The sequence below is a fragment of the Scatophagus argus genome, chromosome 16 (genome assembly GCF_020382885.2).
Source record: "Scatophagus argus isolate fScaArg1 chromosome 16, fScaArg1.pri, whole genome shotgun sequence".
Lineage (NCBI taxonomy): Eukaryota > Metazoa > Chordata > Actinopteri > Scatophagidae > Scatophagus > Scatophagus argus.
In genome coordinates, this window is record NC_058508.1 from 7,499,061 (window position 1) to 7,520,309 (window position 21,249).

Genomic DNA, 21,249 nt, shown 5'->3' on the forward strand with positions numbered 1-21,249 from the left:
GCCCGTTCTCATGATTTGAATGCTGAGTCTATCTGATCAGTGTGCCCAAGAGAGACCAAGTGAGAGAGACAGAACGAGTGATGTGATGTTATCTGTTGATAGAAAACAGATTCCCTACATGTGAATGTGGAGGGGGATGCTTATCGCATCTCCTCTAATGTCTCCTTGGCACACGTCTCCTGAGGTTAGGGCATAATGTGCTTACAATGTCTTTTCTTCTAGTATTTTAATTTGGTAAGACTTTTAAGAAATACTGACTGTCGAGGAGGGTAGACAATATGAGAAAAAAAAACGAAATAGAAGAGGAGGGAACAGTGAACAAGAACAAGAAGAGGCTGCACTGAGCTCTGCACTGAGAGACAGAGCTTCAGCTGAGGGACACAGGCCCAAAACTTTAGCTCAACTCCCAGATTTTTGTCCATCTGAAGGGGCGGGGCCTGCAGCTCAACGTCACTGATGGTTATATAGGCTGCAGCTGTGGCGGCGGGCTCGCGCTGCTGAGACAGGCAGAGCTCCGAGGACCGGTGGCGCGCGCTCACAGACTCCCACTCAAGCCACACACACACACACTCCCTAAACAAAGAGAAGCACGCGAGGCAGCACAGCATCCCACCCTTTCAGCCGCGAGCTCACTTGCAGAACCGCCCCCCCATCGCTCTCAGACAGAACCGGTCCGAAGCTCGAGCGCACAGAACCGACAATGACAACTAACGGCGCGTCTAACGGAACCAGCGACATGCTGCAGATCCAGTTCGGCCTGATCAACTGCGGGAACAAATACCTAACGGCAGAGACCTTCGGTTTCAAAATCAATGCCTCCGCCACGAGCATGAAGAAGAAGCAGATCTGGACTCTGGAGCAGAGTGGAGACGAGTCCAGTGGGAATGTGTTCTGCCTCAAGTCACATCTGGGCCGGTACATCGCCGCCGATAAGGACGGGAACGTTACCGGAGACAGTGAGACCCCGGGCCCGGAGTGCCGGTTCATCATCACCGCCCACGATGACGGCCGCTGGTCCCTGCAGTCTGAAGCGCACGGCCGCTACCTGGGCGGCACCGAGGACCGAATCATCTGCTTCGCCCAGACCGCCTCTGTGGCGGAGAAATGGAGCGTGCACATTGCCATGCACCCGCAGGTGAACATCTTCAGCATGACGCGCAAGCGGTACGCGCACCTGAGCGCTAAGGTGGACGAGATTGCCATCGACCGGGATGTCCCATGGGGGGTAGATTCCATGATCACGCTGGTGTTCCGCGAGCAGCGCTACCACCTGCAGACCTCCGACAACCGCTTCCTGAGGAACGACGGCGCGCTGGTCGCCACCACGGACAAGAGCACGGGCTACACGCTGGAGTTCCGCTCCGGCAAGGTGGCGTTCAGGGACTGTAGCGGCAGGTACCTCGCGCCCTCTGGGCCCTCTGGTACCATGAAGTCCGGCAAGAGCGCGCGCGTGGGCAAGGACGAGCTGTTCGTGCTGGAGCAGAGCCACCCACAGGTCGTGCTCACCGCTGCCAACGAGAGGAACGTGTCCACCCGGCAAGGTGGGTGTGGTGGTCCGATGTGTGTGTGTGTCCGTCCTCTGGTTGTGTGTGTGTGTGTGTGAGAGTCTCATCTGGCGGAGAAAGGGTTAAAGTGATGGAATGTCAGACTGCATCCCCCCTGCAGCACGCACACGCACGCACGCATGCATCCTAAAGAGCTGGGATATAGAACATGTAATATATGCACAGTCCTGTGTGTGTCAACACATGCTAAACAATGGGAGTTTTAACCATAGTCTTATAAGAATATGACTTAAAAACACTGAAGGCCTGTGATATATTTAAGTGTATGTGATGCACACCATCACAGTGACGCTTAACCCATCAAAATGTATATCTTTTCCCAAGCCCACATCAGTTTAAACAGGAAAATAAGGGCTGATGAAAGCACATGGAGTATTGTCCAGGTTGGCTTCAGTGGTTCCAGGGGATTTCCCAGCATTTGGCATGAAAATCCTGCAACAAAGAAAAGCACAGAGTCCTCTGCCCTTCTGACAATAAATACAGCATCATGTGCTCGTGTGCCAACATTCAAATGTAAAACAGCCTTAAACTGGCAAGAGGCTGAACTGGCACGCAGCAGAACAGCTCATCAGAGAGAGAAGATTTGCCTGTAATGTCTCAAAAGCAGCACAGTTCTACTAAAATTACTATGGAAAATCCTTGAATCCAGATGTTTTATAAGAACCCTGATTATATGTTGCGGTTTATTATCCTATAAACCATTACTGAGAATATCCACTACTGTTCATATTAGTTAGAACTTAATTGCAAAGGAAAAGTGTTAGTCTTCACAGTGATACTAATGAGCTATCAAACAGAAACTCTTCCATCGGCATGTCTGAGTATGATAATCAACCTGGATAGGAAAGCTGAAATTGGAGGCTTTGCAGCTTTGAAGCAGCTGAAGCCTTCAGACCAAACGGCGAATCTTCATGAAGCTCAGACACGAACTGATCTATCAGTGATTAGTAGGTAGATCTGTAGCTCGTCCCAGGTTTTTCACATTAGACCACTGTTTGCATGTATGTGAGCTATAATTTTGTCAATGTGTGTCTGGTTTTCAGCTGAAAGAGTGGGCAGAGATACAAGCATGTCCCTCCACCCCCCCCTTCATTTTTCCATCTCTTTCCTCACCATCACCTCCTTTCACCCCTTCACTCATTGTTCCTCTGCCGTCTTCCTTCTTTGCATTTCTTTCATCGTTTCCTTATTCTTTCTGCTCTCCCATCCTCCATTCACTTTTCCTCCTCCTCCTCCTCCTCCTCCTGCTCCTCCTCCTCCTCTGCCTCCCCACCCCTCCCCCACTCCTCCTTCCTCCAGGCCTGGCTGCTGTGTGTCTGAGGTCATTACCAGTAGCATCCCTCATGTTGTTGATGGGTGTCTAAATGGAAAGAACCATTGAAAATCATCAAAATGCCTTAAATTTCAGGTCCCAGTCAGTGTGTGTGAGTGAATCATGTTATGAAAACATCTTTGAGTCAACACAAAAATTCATGGATAGGTCAAACACCTGAGACAGCAGAGAAGCTGGCAGTGACTGTCTGGTGTAATGAATGATAGATATAGTAATTGATGCTGTTTAAATCCTATATTTAGCGTCTGGTCAGAGTACTGTGTGGTTTGGTGGTTTTGCTTCCTCTGCTCAGAAAGTATGACCTAGCTATTCTTTTGTTTTCTGCTCCTGAGCCTGTTTGTTCTGTCCATCTGTTTTGTTTACTTGTTAGGGGGATATTTAGCCACTTTTCTCTCTGTGTGGTGCTCAGACGTGGGCACAAAATGGACGCCAGTCTTGAAAGTGGAGGTTGAATAAAAAGGGATCATGACATGGAGTTATTAAAAATGCTAAGCTGATCTGTTAGCTGATGACATCCTCTGTAATGGGAGCATGAAATGTACTTTAATAATCCCCAGGTGAAAAAAGAAAAATGACATTGCTTTCAGACATCAAATCAGATTGTTTTTATGAAGCAGCTCAGTGTCAATATCCTGCCTCTGCTTGCATGCCATAATATTAACCTTAATACTTATATTTAGGATTTATTTGTGTATGAAAGCATAAAATGTCCTATTAGGACGCATTTTAGCATCTTGAATGTGAAACTTGATGCACTAGCTACTTGAGTCACTTTTTATGGACTAATAACATTCATTGCATTTCATCCATTTAGTTGCTGGTTGCTACTCTTAAATCTTCATTTACCCCGTTACTTTATGTAGCTGGTAAGAGTAAGTAAGGCCTTGGCTGGAATTGGTTTAGCTCTGCTAATTTTAATAGTCTAGTTACACTGTTGCTGTTCGTATGGTGTGATGCGTCCACAGGGGTGGAAATGCTCTGATCCAGTGTGTGGGATAGGTTACCGGCCATGATGTCACCAATCCACATTAAAGTTGCTCTGTGAATTTTTCTTGTAAACAAACAAAAGTCATGTTTACGTTCAGTGTTTCTCACATTGTGTGCATCCTCTAGCATTTTGCTTAGTTTTTTTTTTTTTTTTAAGTCTTACATTGTTTACATCCATGTTTGCTAGCTTGCAGCCTTCTTCTTCTTCTTCCCTTTGTTGGTACACTGCCTACTGCATTTATTTACAGATTTCAATGTTCACTCGATGGATTAGTGTGAAAGCAGTGACAGGAATGTGTTAAAATCTCATCCCTGTGTGTGTACAGGTTACAAACAAAAAGTGGACACATGTTTAAAACAATACAGGACTGCAACTAATGATTATTGTACTTATCAACTGTTGATTTATATTTTTGATTAGTCAATAGAGGGCTACTAGTGCTCAAAAACTTCACAGGGTACCCGTGAATGTGTTCCAGTGTTAAGTATGTTCAACTCGCTCACTTAATTTTGCACAGTGACTAATAGATTTTGGAAAAAGACAGCAGTAGTACTCTGTATTACTGACTACGTTGACCTGTGATATTATAACTGGTACTAAGGAAAAGTTTTCACATGCCCCCTGCTCTGATCTGAAATCTGTCAGTGTCTGAGCAAGAGGTCTCAATCTTGAGAGGAAGACCTCGTTCAACCCCACCAACAACTGGATGGTTGTGGTGTGGATTAAATGCTGAGTGGAATTAAACTGGCTCCACATGTTTTTCAAAACCAACAGCTGCTATTATCCTGGCAGACCTGAGCCAAGATGGCGGTTGAAGTCTGCTGGCTTCATTCATTTGACTTGAGCCAGCTCAATTGGGTCAGTCCAAAAGCTGCTTTGTCCAATCAAAACTGTAGATTTTGTGACTCACGGTTCATTTTTATAGATTAAGGTCAAGATCAAATCCAGTTTAGACACGCTGTCAATTGACGGAGTCAGGATTGTCGGCTGACCGATTTTTTTTTTTTTTTTTTTTAGAGATGATTAATTAATTAATTAATTAATTAAAATTAAACACACTGGGGGTAATTTCTGCCATTTAAGCATATTTGTTCTCTTTTATAACAACTACAGGTAAAAATGTAATTCTTTTTACATTCGGAGTACACTGGGGTGCAATGAGCCCTCGGACAGGTTTTACAGATGTCCACATCATGTGCAGTATTTGTCCTGGTGTATAAACCTGCTGCATCCCCATGTGTCAATGATGGAGCTGATGAGCAGATGAAATACCAGAACTACATAAATAACAAATAATAATGTTGTCGAAAAAGAGTAGACTTTTCCTTTAAGTTGCTCTGTTTGGCAGTATTACCCTTTATAAAAACCCCAGTTTAGACTCCAATTGACATAAATTGATAAAATATTAAAGATAATATAACATTCCAAGGTCATTGCCATTTATCATGACAGGTTGGACATTAACCAATGCTGTCAGCAACCTTTAATCCCTCACTGTCATTTATTTCTTTGTTCTTCTCCCCACATCTATCACCATTGCTTCTTTACTCTCTGATTCAGCAATAACGAGAAAACAGGCTTTTAATTAGCCAGTATGTTCACATTACTCATCTGAAGTGGGATTTTTTTTTTTTTTAATTTAACCAAAACCCTAAAATTAATCCGTTACTCCCATCATGTAGTCTTGTCATGCAGGGTCCTCTTGCTTCCGCTGTCCTCTAATTGGGGCTTGCGGCATCCATAACTGCCATTAATCTGACCCCTGCTTGTTTCCGGACTTAACTCTTCCCATCCCTGGAAACAGAGATGGTCGCAAATTCCCTGAGACTGTTTAATGACCCTCATAAGGACTGAGACACAATTATCAGTCACTTAGCCTGGAGCTCAATGGCCTTTTAAGTGAACTGTGGTGCAAGTGTGAGGGAATACTGAGCACTGGTCTGTCAGTTAAATTTATGAGAGCACATCATTTCCTGTTGGCTACTGGTGTGACTAAATGTCGGTCTTAGTAGTGTGATGACTGCTTTTTACGTCAGATATTTAACATCTGATGATTTGGCAATAAGGCAGTTCACCAGGAATTGTTTCTGGCTGCATCCCATGACAAACTCCTATCTGTCAATTGGAAATTGACTTGATGAGACTTGATACGAGTGTACAAAGTCTCTGCAAGTCCTATAAAACATGAGTAAACATAAAGAGCTTTAAAAATCCAAACAGCTTAGGGTCCCACGTTTAACGAAATAGTTGGACAATCAGGGAAACTGGCTTAAAAACTAGTAGTAGAGTAATAGAGTACATACACATTGTTATTTTTACACTTTGGCTTTTGCACAGAATAAAACAAGACCTCATGTGTTAATGAACTTCAGAGGTGCTGGAAAGTGGATTTTGTTCACACATCCAAGACAGACAGCCACGCCAGCTTTCTCCAGTTTCTGTGCTAACCTCAGCTGACCAGCTGCTGATTGTGGCTTCATAGAAACCTAAAGACATGCGTTATATATCTTCTTTTTTCTAACTTTTTGCAAAAAAGACAATTGGAGCTTCTTTGACAAACATTGTTTCCAGTTTAACTGTTAAAACAGGCCTTCTTTGTTCAGATTACTGTTGGAAACCAGCTCAAAGTATACAATAACATCTAGATTTCCTCTAAAAATGTATAATATATACAGTTTAGACTGAGCACATGCTCACTATAATGTGAAGAGGGCTGACTGTGTCTGGGTTTTGCAGACTCCGGTGCAAGCTTTCAAAGGTGCTGAAAAGCAGTCATCACGTCGAATCCGGGTTATAATCAGACTTTGAATCGTGTCGTGTTTGCTTAAAGGAGCAGACAGAAACTGTGAGTGTGTCTGGCCATGATTCAGACCCTGGCACCGTTTTTCTGTATCCTTCACCCCCCCTGCTCGTCACTGGCAGGAAATGAGACATGAGACACACAAGTCTGACCTTGACTGGTGTGTGTTAATCCCTGCAGGGTAAAGGGTGGAGATGTGCTCCAACACATCAACACACTCTGCAGTGCACACACACGCACTAGAGGAGAAAAAGATGGGATGTAACCAATTTATGCATCCTTGGTAGTGTTCACTGGCTGTGACCTTTTAATGTGTTTTATAGACTCTTGCCTCTTTACAGTCTCATTTTGTCTATGTGTGTGTGCCTACAGCATGCCAAGGGAGCACATGGGAGCCTTTCCTTCTTAATGTCGCCTACTTTATTATAGGTTAGGCTTCGAATAGTCTCCAGTGTGTCATTCTGCTCCTCTCTGGGTGTGTCTCCTCACTAATGCCCTCAAACACACACTCCAACTGCACTTCAGTTGATTTTTGCAACACACTGAACACAGAATGGGGTTAAAATCAATTCAGCAAAAGATTTGGGACATCCCCGGGCACAAAGCTGTGTCTCGCATGTCTGACCTCATTTTTTTTTTACATTTGTTTGAGGCAGTGTTGGAGTGGTGTGTGTGTGTGTTTTCTGTTTGTCCATACTGTATGAGCAGCGGTGTTACAGTCAGCACAGTGTTCACTGTGTAGGCTGGCCCATCATACTGTGTGTGTGTGTGTGTGTGTGTGTTGGAGCAGAACAAAAGCCGATGATCTGGCTCCCTGTTTGTACCCCAGCTGGTTGCCTCCTCGGTCAGGCCTGCTGAACAATAGGAGACGCACAAACAAACACACACACACACAATTGCATTTGATACAATCGCGTGCGTTCACAGCAGGCCTCTGATGCTGGCTCACAGTAACCGGGGCCAACAATCTGTGCCTGCCGCCATCAGGCTGAATGCGGTGGGTGGGGTGGACGAAAAGATAGAGGGGGTTGTTTTCAAGTGTGTGTGTGTGTTTATGTGTTTGTGTGTTGTGCTCCGTGTTTGGTGTGGTTTGGGTGGATTCTGCATGTGTGGTCACTACTTTTGGTTTGGTTTGCTGAAGAGGGACAATGAGTATGCGTGTAAATGCTGACCCTCCTCCTCCATTAACTCGGTGACCTGTACAAAGTGTTCAGTATGGACCTATGTGGATATCTCTCTGTAACACACACACACACAGAGGGCTATCATGGTATGGATTTATTGAAGCGCAGTGTCTTTTTTGAGAGAGCTGCTTAAGTTAGGCTATACAGTTAGATGCTGTTTGCTAAAAGTCGCAGGAGTGTCAGAAGTGAAGCTTATGAATGGAAGAGTGTTTAGTGCTACAAACACTAACAATTAAAATCTTACTGTGACAATATGCTTCTGTCTTTTGTCTTTGTCTGGTGTAGCAGGTACTCAAACCTAGAAATATTTAAGATGGATCGATCCATAGACACACTCAGATAAACCTCTTCCAGATTTCATTTTACTGTCCCTCCCCCTCACAGCAGAAGCTGACGTGACGAGCAACTCAAAAAGCTTTTTTCTCCAAAAGTGCTTGAACCCAGCATGATGATGACTGAGCAGTGATCACTGTGTTTATTATATTTCATATCAAACACCATATGCTCTCCTTTTTTTTAAAAAAATGGAGTAATGACAATCATGCTGTTATTGCCACAGCCCTTAACACACACACACACACACACACACACACACACACACACACAGATGAAGCCTGACAGGCAGCCCTGGCCTCTCTCTCTCTCTCTCTCTCTCTCTCTCTCTCTGGGTCAGGGTTGAGGCTCTACAGGACTCAGGATGAGTGTTTGTCTCTGTTCTTTCATGTTGTGTTTGGGTTCCTGCCAGAGTGTTAGTTTTCTTGTGATAACTTGTGACCAGTTTGTGTGTGTAAAGATGATACACTAAGCCTCTGACTGTAGTGACGAACTCGTCCTTCCGTATATATAAATATACAAATATACTTTTATTAATATTTTTGGTGAGACTGTTCTACCAGCTGATGTCCACACTGTCTGCTGTTGTTGCGCTCTTCTTTAGACTGAACTCTACAAAAGCTAATGCTCTCTGCTCATATTCAATATCTGTCAACTGGACACATTCATGCCACAAATGTTGAATATTTAACTTCATTATTTGGGAGATACATTATTTTATGGTGAATTAGCAGCTGTTAGGGTGGACTGATTTTAGTGTAATAAAAACAATAAATAAAAATCAGCAATCAAATTTCTTGATAGATAAACTGGTAAAGTTTAGCGCTGCATTGTAGCGTTGTGGAATAAGCTAATTCATGACGTGAGTGAGTCAGTAGTCCAACTCTAAGTTCCTGGGATGTAAAAGCATCCAGCAGCTGGTTTACTTACTCTCCCTCCTGCCACAGTGACGAATGGGCTCTCCTCTGCTACTGTACGAAGCGACTGTGTTGGCTGAGCAGGAAGCAGCGAGGATTAGAGCACAGCTCAGCAATGTGACTGATGATCCTGGAGGCGAGCAGAGTCTGACCCTCTTTTCTCCTCATTTTTCCTGCTCTGCTCCTCCTCTAATGTGTTCCTTCAAACCTTTCTTGTCTATTGCAGCTCAACTGAACATTTCATCTTTTTTGGACCCCCCCAACCCACACTCACACACACACACACACACACACACACACACACACACACACACCATGTGGTTCCCATTATGGTCACTTATATTTTCCCTCTCAGTCTTCAGAGAGTGTGTGCTGTGTTCGTACTTGTGCATCCCCACATTTTTCTGCAGAAATTCAATCTGTCCAGAGGCCAGAGTTCCCAAGTTGACTGGCGAGCACTCAACAGGAGAGATGTGATATGCATTTATATTATTATTATTATTATTATTATTATTATTATTATTATTATTATTATTATTATTATTATTATTATTATTATTATTATTATTTTTAAAGAAAACAAAATGTGAGCAGTAACTCTTGTGTGCTCAAGGTCCTACATAATACTTTTCTGTGACCAGAATCTTGGTTACTTTTAATACATATAGTACATCTTTGGCTTCATTTGAAAGTGAACATTAGACTGAGGACATGGTGAAACTGTTAGGGACTGTATGAAAATGACTGGACTGGGGAGCGGAGTCATCAGTAGTTTCTTTGGACTTTTCATTTGACTTTAAAACACATTGTAACAACCCAATATCAACAAATAACTGAGTGCCGATTTGGTTCAACTCATTTCATCACTAAAGACAAACGTCCTCAAATTATGCAATTATGAAATTATGTTACCCGGCCTTCAGTTAAGAGAAAAAATACATAACCCTCCCCCCAAATAATTCATTCAGGCCCACAACTGAAAATGACCAGAGGACATATCTCTAATTACAACACACTTTGATAATTTTTCTTTACATTATCAACTGCAGATTTTCCCTTTTTAATTCTTTCACCGTGACCACTTCAGCCAGTTGTGAGACTGCAAGAGAACAAGAAGACAGGAAAAAAACAAAACAAGATGAAGTGGGGGAGGGTGTCACACATGAACAGGGAGATGGATGGCGAACACATGAGTGCGCTGGTTTGTTTTCTCAAACACAGCTTTCTTTCTCTCTCTGTCTCACTCTGCACACATTTACACAGCAACAGACAGTCCATCTCTCTCTCTATCAGCCCCCTAGCTTTAGGTCCATCCATGCCATGACCTCATCATACACAATAGAAGGCACTGTGCTGCATGAAGTGTGTGTGCGTGTGTGTGTGTATGGTACACTGAATGGTTCTGTATATCTTCATCCTATAGCTCACTGATGTTTGTTTACCTCTTTGTTGCTCTTAAGTGCCTTACTGGAGCTGATGTGATTTTAATGAGGGCTGATGTTTGGCAGTCGGGTGTGCACACACACACACACACACACACTAGTATTGTTTGACTAGAAACCAGTTGCTGGAAACTGACAATTATAATGTTTTCACTGTTTTCACTGTTTCGTCTTTTATCAATTCATCAGCTAAAATTCTCTCTAAAAGTCTCCAAAATGTCAGCAGCAAGTTAAAAATGCCCGTCACATTTTCCTATATTTCATGCTGTCTTCAAATATCTCATCAACCAGTGATAATTAAAAGTATGCTAACTAAGATGTTAGCATTTCGCTCAAAGTGCTGCTGTCAGTCGAATGGAATCAAAATTGTTGCAGATACATTTTCTATTGGTGAATTAAGTGTTTCAGCTGCATTCATGATGCCAGTGAAGTTAAGATTCTTATGGCCTTATGGGTTTTTTGTGTGTGTTTTGTGACTGTCCTCCATGACGAGTAATCCTTTGAACTCTACTGGGGTCTGACTGGACAATGACAGATGAGTGTGTGTGTGTGTGTGTGTGTGTGTGTGTGTGTGTGTGTGTGCGCAGCTGTGTGAAATCCTTTACTAATCCAAGCCGTCTGATGTTGCTCATTTAGTATGTCTGAGCCTAACCAGAGGGGGTGCGTGTGTACACACATCTAGACTGCAGCTATTTGCAGCATTCACATGTGTACTGTGTACTGGACTCCCAACTGACCCACCAACCTGTATTTTAGCTAACTCCTCCTCCCCATCATCTAATCCCGCTCAGGTATGGACCTGTCAGCCAATCAGGACGAGGAGGGCGACCAGGAGGTGTTCCAGGTGGAGATCTGTCGTGAAAACAGAAAGTGCGCATTCCGGACTGCCGCTGGGAAATACTGGACCCTGACTGCTAATGGCGGCCTGCAGTGCACCGCCTCCACCAAGTAAACATCACACACACATCACTGTGTCTCCACTTCTTAACTCAGACGTGCAGTCAAAACTTTAAAATCCACCGCAACCACACCTGTTTCAGTTGGTCGCTCACCAACCAGATACAGTGATCGTGTGTGTGTGTGTGTGTGTGTGTGTGTGTGTGTGTGTGTGTGTGTGTGAGAACACGGAGAACCTGATACTGGTTAGTTACAGCTCCTAGTCTGTAGCCCCTTGGTAATTTGATCTGACTTAGGAGTTCTCTGTGTATTTGATGGAGTGTGTGTGTGTGTGCGTGCGCGCGCACAGTGGGGGGGTAGATGATGTGTGCAGGAGGTGAAGAGTGGGCGATCTCGTGTCATGGCTGTGGCATGTTGTGGGAGATTAAGTGCATCTGTGTGCGACCTCGACCTGTAGAGAGTGATTTTCTTTAGTGTGTCGTGGTTGTGTCCAGCCAGAGTGCTGGCTGTTAACCTTTGACTCTTTTCCTCCTGGATGATTTGACTGTGAGGCCCTGAACAGATTCAAGAGTCGAAGCTTAGACCCCCTTGAGTGCCAATAAGTTTACTTGTGTGTTTTAAAAATAACCTTTATTTTGAATAGAATGTGCAGATAGACAATAATGAAACAAATGTCGAGAGTATGTGCAGGAGTGACACAGAGCACAACAAAAAACTGATCCAGTATCATTCAGAAGAGCATACCTCAGAGTCTGACACCCCTCCATTTTTTAAGATTAGATACAGCAGAAACCATCTCTGACACAATGCAGAGCGCTCTGCAGGAAGTACACTGAATTCCTTCATCGCATTCTTGAGATTTGACTTGCTTCACTCCTCGCTGATTAACCCACAAAAATGTTTTCTTTCACCAAGTCCTGGTTTGAATGAATGTTTGAGTGAATGTTTCAGAGCGTTTCTAATGAAAACTCGCGAAGACTCCAGAATGTGAGAAGGGAATCAAACTCTCCTCTGTGCCAAGTGAAAGGACTAAAATGCTATTTGATTCAACGCACCCAAAGACTGCAAATAAAGCTCATCCCTCCATCCTGAGCCTACATATCCAATTACCCAACAATTACTTCAGCTCTGGATAAAGCCGCTGAGCAACAGGAGAGCTAAATGTGACTGTGTGCTTACACTTGACACTCACGCAAGTGCTACTGGATATCTAAATGCCATGTAAATTTAATCATCATCCTTACCTCTCATGCCTTTACTTTCTCTCTCTTTTCTCTCTGTAGGTCAGCTAATTGCTACTTTGACATTGAGTGGCGTGGGAAGAGGCTGACTCTTCGGGCTGCTAATGGGAAATATGTCGCCGCCAAGAAAAACGGCCAGCTAGCAGCCACCATCGACACTGCCGGTCGGTGAGCTTTGTTGACTCAGCCGTTCAGACAATGACTCGTCAGCTAAGTGATTTACTTGTCAGCAGCAATGGGGGAATTTCAACACTGTGAAAGTACAGGAATGAAATCATGGCTTGATGGTCCAATAGACTCTGGGCCTCAAAGGCTTTCAGCGCCCCTGAGCAGAGCAGTTCTGTTTCATAACAGCTGAACAAAGATGTTTACTCTTTGAGGATTCAGCTATTTTGCAGTGCTTTTGTTAGTTCTTTTGCCATTTTAGTCATGTTGATTGGAAACATCATGAGAAAACTCCTGAGTGTGCAGAGTCACAGAAGAGTTCACGCTCTGACACCAAAACGTTGATTGGAAAGTAACATTTACTCTCGTACTGCACTTAAGCACAGTGTTAGGGTGCTTGGTCTTGAGTATTTCCATTTTATACTGCTTTCTACGTCTTCTCCACTATATTCATGTGTCAGCCATGCACTTTTCAAATGATAAGCCCCAAGCAGCTCAGGAGATGCTGCAATTATAAAGTTGCTTCTGGCAGTTGGCATCAGTGGATCAAAGCTGAAGCTTCCACTTTTTGCTGCAGTTTCTAATGAGGGAGTCGTCAGCTACCGAAGCCCTCTTTTTAGGGCACATTTGAAGACAAGTTGCTTTACATACATTTTTAATGATATGTATGACAACCCAGCACTCTAAGCGCAAGCAATGAGCCGCAATATACTTCACAAGTCGCTTCTGCAGAACAGCATTGTGTTGTGGAGGTACCAAGGTGGAGGTGTTGGTATTTAAGACTCTAGAACCAGAGTGTAATGTGCCGTTAAATGTATTAAAATCAGTCATTTAAACTTGCAATAAAACAAACTGAACTTGTCATATCCTCGCAGTAGGTTTTACAATCCACTTACTTTGTCTCCAGGTGAGTCAGAGGAGTTCATCATGAAGCTGATTAACCGTCCAATCATCGTGCTGCGTGGGGAGCACGGCTTCATCGGCTGCAGGAAGGTGACGGGCACACTGGACTCCAACCGCTCCTCCTATGACTACTTCACTCTGGAGTTCAGAGACGGAGCCTACAGCCTGCAAGGTCAGTTTAGGTGTTGAGCTGACAGTAGATGCATGGTCAGTGTCTTCTGGAAGGACAGGTTGGCTGTATAAGCAAGTGCTGGAGCATTACACAGCTGGCAGAAAGCTGTTGCTTGCTGGAGCCTGTGGAGGAATCTCCTGCAGGCATACAAGGGATTAACTTTACTCTTTTAGGCTTTTCACTATGGATTTACTTATGAGGCGTTTGTGCCAAAAAGAGGGATTTGTTTCGGATAATTTCTGTCTTCTCATTATGTAATTCAAACAAAACAATTTTTAAGCTAAAGCTGTTGTTGCCTCCTCTGTTTTTCCACACCCTTCCCCCGCACTTTTCTGCCATGATGCCATGATCCCTTATTTTTACCATCTTTTCTCTGTCTCAAATTCATCTGTTCCCTCTCCATCCCCTCTCCTCCTGCAGACTCGACGGGTAAATATTGGATGGTGGGAAATGAGCAGTCGGTGGTGAGCAGCAGTGACACACCCGTCGACTTCCTCTTCGAGTTTTGCGACTACAACAAGTTGGCCGTCCGCCATGCCGCTGACAATAAGTACCTCCGCGGCGACCACGCCGGAGTGCTGAAGGCCAATGCCGATGACCTGGAGACCGCCACGCTCTGGGAGTACTGAGGGAAGCATGGATGCGGTTGCCCACTGCTGCGATGCTGATGAATGAATGAAGTGTGGCGACGCAGCACTACCCATCCATACATCTACCTATCCCCCATTCCCTTCCATTCCTTATATTATATCCTGTACTTCTGACTTTATGTGTATGAACTGCACAGAGAGAACAGGAAGGATAGAAAAAGAGGGAAGGAGGCACTCCTCTCCTCTGTCCTGCCTCCCTTTCCTTCCCTTCATCCTTCCTTCCTCCCTTTCCCAACTCTGCTCTGCAGCGCTGACCTTTATCTGTTGCCATAGTTACCGTGGGGCTGTGCACTTTTTATCTGCTCCGATCTGGTTCGCTGCTCGACCTGTCACTCCCTCCCTCCTCGCCTTACGATTGGGCCATCCCTCTCCCAGAGCAGAGCAGAGCCACGCTTACAGAGCCCCCCCCCCTCTGAGTGACTCCCCTTGTCCTTCTTCTTCGTCTCTATTGTCTGTGTGAGCAGCACATGGTGGCAGTATTTATGGTGTCTGACCTGGTCTGCTAGATGTGTTTCTACCTGATCTAATCTGCCACAACAGACCCACCTCCAGACAAAATCTACTTCGGCTGCTTCCTGTTAGCTGCATAAAATGGGTCTGTTTTTGAGTGGCTGGGTCCGATTTCCTGCTTCTATCAGACCAGGTCTAGTATGTTTGTTTTCATGAGCAGGCACTGTTGCCTCTGTGTGATGACCATGTGGTATAACTGGAGCGGATCTGATGATGATAAAGATCATCGAAGATGATGTAACTGACGGGTTTAACTGCCCTCTTTTCATCTCAAATGTAAAATACTGAAATGTAAACCAGTTTCCTGTGTTCTCTAGCTGTGTTCTCATTGGTTGGCGGGGATTGTCCTGGGCCAAACAGGATGTAGGAAGTCAAAACTCCCTTTGTCTCCCTTCCACAAACTAAACCCATTGTCCCGAGAACATTATAAAGAAAATAAAATTAAAAATGGTGCGGACACATATGTTTACTGCACTTGCCTGTCTTACTGGAAGAAAAAACACACCTGCTAACACACAGTCGGATTAATTTCTTTTTCCATGTCCAAGGCACAGACATTATCATAGGTAGGTGTGCAGTAAGTAGCCTTAGCAGCTGTGGTGAAATGATATATAGACCCTTTTCAAAGCTGCTCTTTGAATCCCTCAACCAAACTTAGACCTCAGCCTTTATCTGCACCAAAACTTTGTTACTGGATCAACAAACTTGTCATCTCACACACAAACTGACCAAACTGGAACCTGGTGCTACTAACTCATGACACATTAAGAAATGTTTGAGCCCTTTTGAGCCTCTCACACACCATCTGGACCAACAGGTAGTGATTTCCTGCCATGTCTCTGCCCCTGCCCTTGAGAGCCTTGTCCTGTAACCAAAAGGGCCTCAAGAGTGCCCTTCATAACTTAAATCTGCTTCGTCTTTGTTTTTCATTTCTGTCAGAACTTTGAAAAGTATGAGGACAGCGTTGTCAATGAGAAATGACTATATTGTTTTTGTTGGGTTTTTCTGTTCCTGACTCATCAGTGAAGGTGGGGCAGGTTATATGGTTTAAGAAAAGAAAGAAGCAGACTTGTCATGTAGCACATTGCACCCATGGGTCCTGCACTCTTTGATTCTCTGCCCCTCCTGCTTTCTCCATAATAAACCAAGCAACAGTGGTTTCAGTCTACTGGTTTTTACAATCCAGTAAAGTTATTTTGGAACTGGGCCATGAATTACTGGGCTCTTCCATCAGTCATCTCAATCTTCATCAAGCATTCCTCTGATGTGAAAATCAGGATGGTAACCAGTCATTGTAGCCCCATGAAATGATACATGATTGTAGCAAGCCCCTCACCAAGTCTGTCCGGTTTTCTCTCTGAAGTTTTGACCATTTTTGCATGAAGGGTTGAGAATCTCGAGCAAATGAAAGGAGGGGGTTATCCTCCGAGAAACAGCAGCTCCAAGGTAACCAAGACCAAGGCTTAGACAAGCGGATGTGGAAGGGTAAACATGTGGTAATGACTGTGCCTTACTCTTGAGTTTTTGGGCAGTAGGAAAGTAAAAGATTTAAAAAAGAAGAATAAAAAGTCCACATCTTTGCTTTGTATAACTGGAACTTCTTTTTGTATTATTATTTTGTATAATTTTTGATATTGTGGATTAATCTCTCTCTCGTGCCATTGGTTCACCTGAAATCCAACAACCAATAAAACTGGTATTTGGAATGTCATGTTTCTTTGTTCTTGCTTGGCAAGTTGCACTCAAACCCTGATGTTTCTTTTATCAAACAGCCAACTTTTCATGGTTTTGTTTATTACATCCAGGTAGAATGGTCATGCATAACTGCTTTTTTGTCAATAGCGTATTTCATTAGCTGCAGGCAACTAGCTATTTAAGCTAGATTACAAACCTGGTCTCCGGCTGACTTCTTAATGTTTCTAACTATGTTGTTTTTAAAATGAAAACTCTGTAAAATACTTCTTACTAAAAGGAAGCTAAAATTAATGTGATCATAAACTAGTTAGCTAGTTCTGGACATCACATCTTTTTCACACTCATTTCTCATATAATTGCAGTGCTTTGTACTTGGTCTCCTGCCAGCTTTTGACCACAGCGGCTCCATGTGCTGTCCCACTTACACACACATCCATGGAAACACACACACTTTTTCCTGTCTCCTGAATAGAGCCTTTGTGTTGAAACATTTATTCTAGTGGAGAGAAAGGGTAACCCCCTCTAAAGATTGTACAGACACACACGCACACACATGAGCCCCATTCGTGCTGGTGATGTAATGATGGAGGCTCTAAAGAAGGTCTCTAAACCCCCCATCTCCCCCAGCTACCCATCAGGCTTGTAGTCTGATCCCAGAGGAACACCCAACACGGCAAAACAAACACACACCACCCCTCCAACTAATCTCCTTCCCTCTGCAGCCTCATGTCCCCCTCCTACCTAATCTTTCTCCCCGATCTTTCTCTCTCTCTCTGCCTGCTTTAACCATCTATTCATTAATCTCTCAGTCCTTCGTACCCCCCCCACCCCCACCCCCCATCCCTGTTCTGCTGAAAAGATGAGTCACATAAAATATGACCCAGATCCCAGAAATGGTTGCAGCGGTTTGTGGGTGAGGTGTCATGCTGCAGGCAGAGCCGGCTGGTTGGCTCGCTCTCTCTCGCTCTCACTCTGTCTTTCTCTCAGAACAAATGAACGAGTGAAATCAGGGAAGGAGGGAGGAGTGGCTGTGTGCGAAATGGCTGCCGTCTCCACCCACATCTGAGTCCCCCCCTACACCTCAACTGATTCCCTTGTTGCCATGGGAACGCCAGCTGCTAAAAGCTGAGAGGTCTGAATCGAAAAGGTGAGTCAAAAAGCTTTATTCCATCCAAATGGCAGGATGACTGAGGCCCAGGAAAGCTTGTGTGGTTTTGAGAACAGTGGGGGTTCATAGAGTTTAGGGAGGTTAGGATGAGGAACTTTGGGGAGCAGAAAGAGGGGGAGGAGGTGGATGTCTGCCTTTGATCAGAAAAGACCACATCATTGAGGAAACAGCACAAGGCCAAGCTCTGCTGTACTGCCCCAAATCTCTACTGCTCTTATATTCCTCCCATCCCCTCGACTGCAGGGTGTGTGTATCCCTTTCATCTTTCATCTGCCTCTCAACCAGCACTCCTCTCTCTAATCAAATATACATGCACCCATATTTTTCTATCACTCACGTGGCCTGGCAGTGGGTCACTGGGTCAGTCGGTAATCTCTTTAGGGGATGTGAAGGACCAACACGGGTCTGTACGGGTTAACTCAATATGACAGATCAGCCATCATAAACCGAGAGGGCACCTCCACATCTAATATGTATGTTTTGTCGGAGCAAACCTGCTGTCGGCATGTCTATACCTTTAAGAAAGCCATGTATAGTAAATTATAGCAATGCATTCTCTCTGAAACAGCCATGCTAACGGCTCTGTGAGGCTGTGCGCAGGCTAACACAGCCAACATGAGATGGCGACTATGCTATCATTATAATGATCACTCGGTGAAAAATTAACTGATCAAGTCATTTGGCTCTGGAGAACATAAAACTTTGTGACGTAATGTTAATCCATCCCAAAGTTGTTCACGCATTTCACTCATAACCACAGATGTTAACCTCATAGTCTCACAGATGTCTGTAAAAATGTTATGGCTATCCGTCTGGAAGATGTTGTTGATGTTTCAGTAGTCAACTGACCAGCATAGGAGGTTTCAGTAGTTAACCATCACCAAACACTTTTGTCAGCACTATAGCTGAAAAGAATACAAATGGATTTCTGTGAAACGATTAGGATTTTGGTGGTGATCAAGATGTTTCCAGCGACAATATGTTGCTTTTTAGTCACAACAGTGAGGTTAAGTCTTCATTTCAAAAGCTCAGTTGGATGTTTGCAGGGTCAAGAAATCCTGCAAACCAAAAATTGAAAGGAAATGACTAATGTAAGAATATATTATTGTTTAACCACAGTCATCACCAGGTAGGCAGGTATGAAATATCTTACAAAGGCTGTATGAGCAGCTGTCCTGAGCTCACCGCTGTGAGCACATGAGCACATGCTCATTAAAAATACACACACTCATTACAGATACACACAAACAATAACAGACTCAAACAATGCCAGCGGAGGTAGAGCAGCAGAAACCATCTGGGGAGCAAATGTTGACACACACCAGCAGTCCTTGTGGATGAGGCAGCAGAGGGCTTTAACATGCGCACACACACACACACACAATGTATGAAGGTCACCACAGAAGATACAAGAACATATATGTGTGTGTGTGTGGACACGTACTGTTATAGTCACACTAGCAACAGAATCATGAATGCAGAATAACAGGAAGCTGCAGCAGAGGTGGTGTTTGTCCGTCTCAGGTGTCCCAGGAGATACGCAGGTCAAGTCTGGTTCATATATTCAGGATTTCAAATCGTTCTCATCAAAACCTATTCAGAGCATCGGGATCTCACCAGCTACTCACTGAAGGGGCTGAGTGTTTGTTTCCAGAGCTTGAATAGGGAACAGTGATGCTGGTATTCTGCTGACTGATTTACACTATTTACATCCTGAGGCAGATGAGGCCCATTTCATACGCAGTGAAAATTAACGGTGCTTTACTTATTGCATAAAAAACATAACTGAACATCAGAGATTAAAAGAAAGAGTAGAAAAACAAGTTAACTGTAGAGAATGTAATTAGTTTACAGGTATCTGGTCATAAACCAAAGTAGCAGATGAATACATTTTTAATACTTTCATACTTTGTGACCTGATCACCAAAGTCAGTATGGATTCATCTTTCTGTGCACAATGACTATCTGTTCCAAATGTAACAGCAGCGTGTGTGTATTTAAACCACTAACTCTATGTAGCTCCATCTGACTGCATGTTAATTTCAGAGTGAGAGTATTCAATTGACAGCACCACATTGCCTGAAGTCTCCTGTATCACATCACTTAAGCAAGTCCTTTGTTCTTTGAATTAAAGAGTCATTAGCAGATTATACTCTATAATGCTATTCAACCGTAATCCATGACCCACATGCTCGTTTGGCGGGCCCCGAGGTGTCTTCAAGGACCGGAAAAGAATATGTCACAGTATCAAACGGTTTAATCAGAAAGAAGACGTGATTGTTTTCAGCGATCCAAGAAAATCACAGCTTTGTCCTCAGAGCAGCAGTGACAGTCAGGGTGAAGGGTCACAGGTGGGGTCAGGGCTTCTGAAGGGCGATTACACTCAGCTGAGCAGCCATCATGTTCACGGCAGTCATGGGAGTCACACACTCATGTGAACCTATTGACACATCAGGATCATTTTATTCATCATGGCGAGTGCCACTCAGCCGGCAGTAACGTCAAGAGTTGTCTGCTGTGGTCAAGTCTGATGCTATAGTGATTAAAAGTGTAGACGTGTGTTGGCTTTGTTTACACTTACATGTAAACTGTTAAAATAAACATTTTCAATATGAAGCTGTGGGAAAGTCTGAAAGACATTGTCTGCAGGGAAGGGGAAATGAAAGATATTCATGGTTCCCAGAGTATGAATCCTACTGACGCCGGAGAATCCCTGACTGTTCCTCCAGTGCAGTGACAAGGCTAATATTTTGTTTTGACTGAACTACTGGATGAATTGCGATGAGCTTCGGCAAGCAGGTTCAGCAGCTGCTGCTTTGAGGCAGTACAGCCTCGTGCAGACTCTTGTTTAATACGTTCATTGACTTTAGAAATGTGCAAGACAAAATATCTGGAGTACTGTTTCAAAGGCATTGCTATGTTTTCAGGTTGCTCCTCTCCTCTAAAAGAATGACTAATGGTGTTCCACTGACTTTCAGTCATATGGTTTAAGTAAAGCTACATAACCACAATGTAAATTCTGTAAATTCAAATAAGATTTGTTATAATATAATTTGAAAACATTAAATCACATATTTCATGAGTTCTGTTGCTGCTGTCTCCGCATGCCGGACATACATAGTAAGAAACTGTTGTAACTCTACCATTCATGGTGTTGTAGACTGTGTGGAAGCCACTGTGTGCCTTTTTTAAATACAACATACATTATTTCATTCATGATGGCTCGGCTGGTGTTAAAGATGCTGAATCTGATTAAAGTCTAATTCTGGCCCTCATACAAACACAG

At 43.8% G+C, this 21,249-nt stretch overlaps 1 protein-coding gene across 1 annotated transcript; it reads left to right on the plus strand.

The window, feature by feature from the left end:
• The first annotated feature begins 482 nt into the window (after positions 1-482).
• On the plus strand, positions 483-16,806 carry fscn1a (fascin actin-bundling protein 1a). The gene is made up of 5 exons (XM_046415825.1): positions 483-1,541; positions 11,354-11,510; positions 12,743-12,864; positions 13,773-13,940; positions 14,361-16,806. The coding sequence occupies exons 1-5, from the start codon at positions 701-703 to the stop codon at positions 14,567-14,569; spliced, it is 1,497 nt and encodes a 498-aa protein (XP_046271781.1). The 5' UTR covers positions 483-700; the 3' UTR covers positions 14,570-16,806.
• The last annotated feature ends 4,443 nt before the right edge of the window (positions 16,807-21,249 follow it).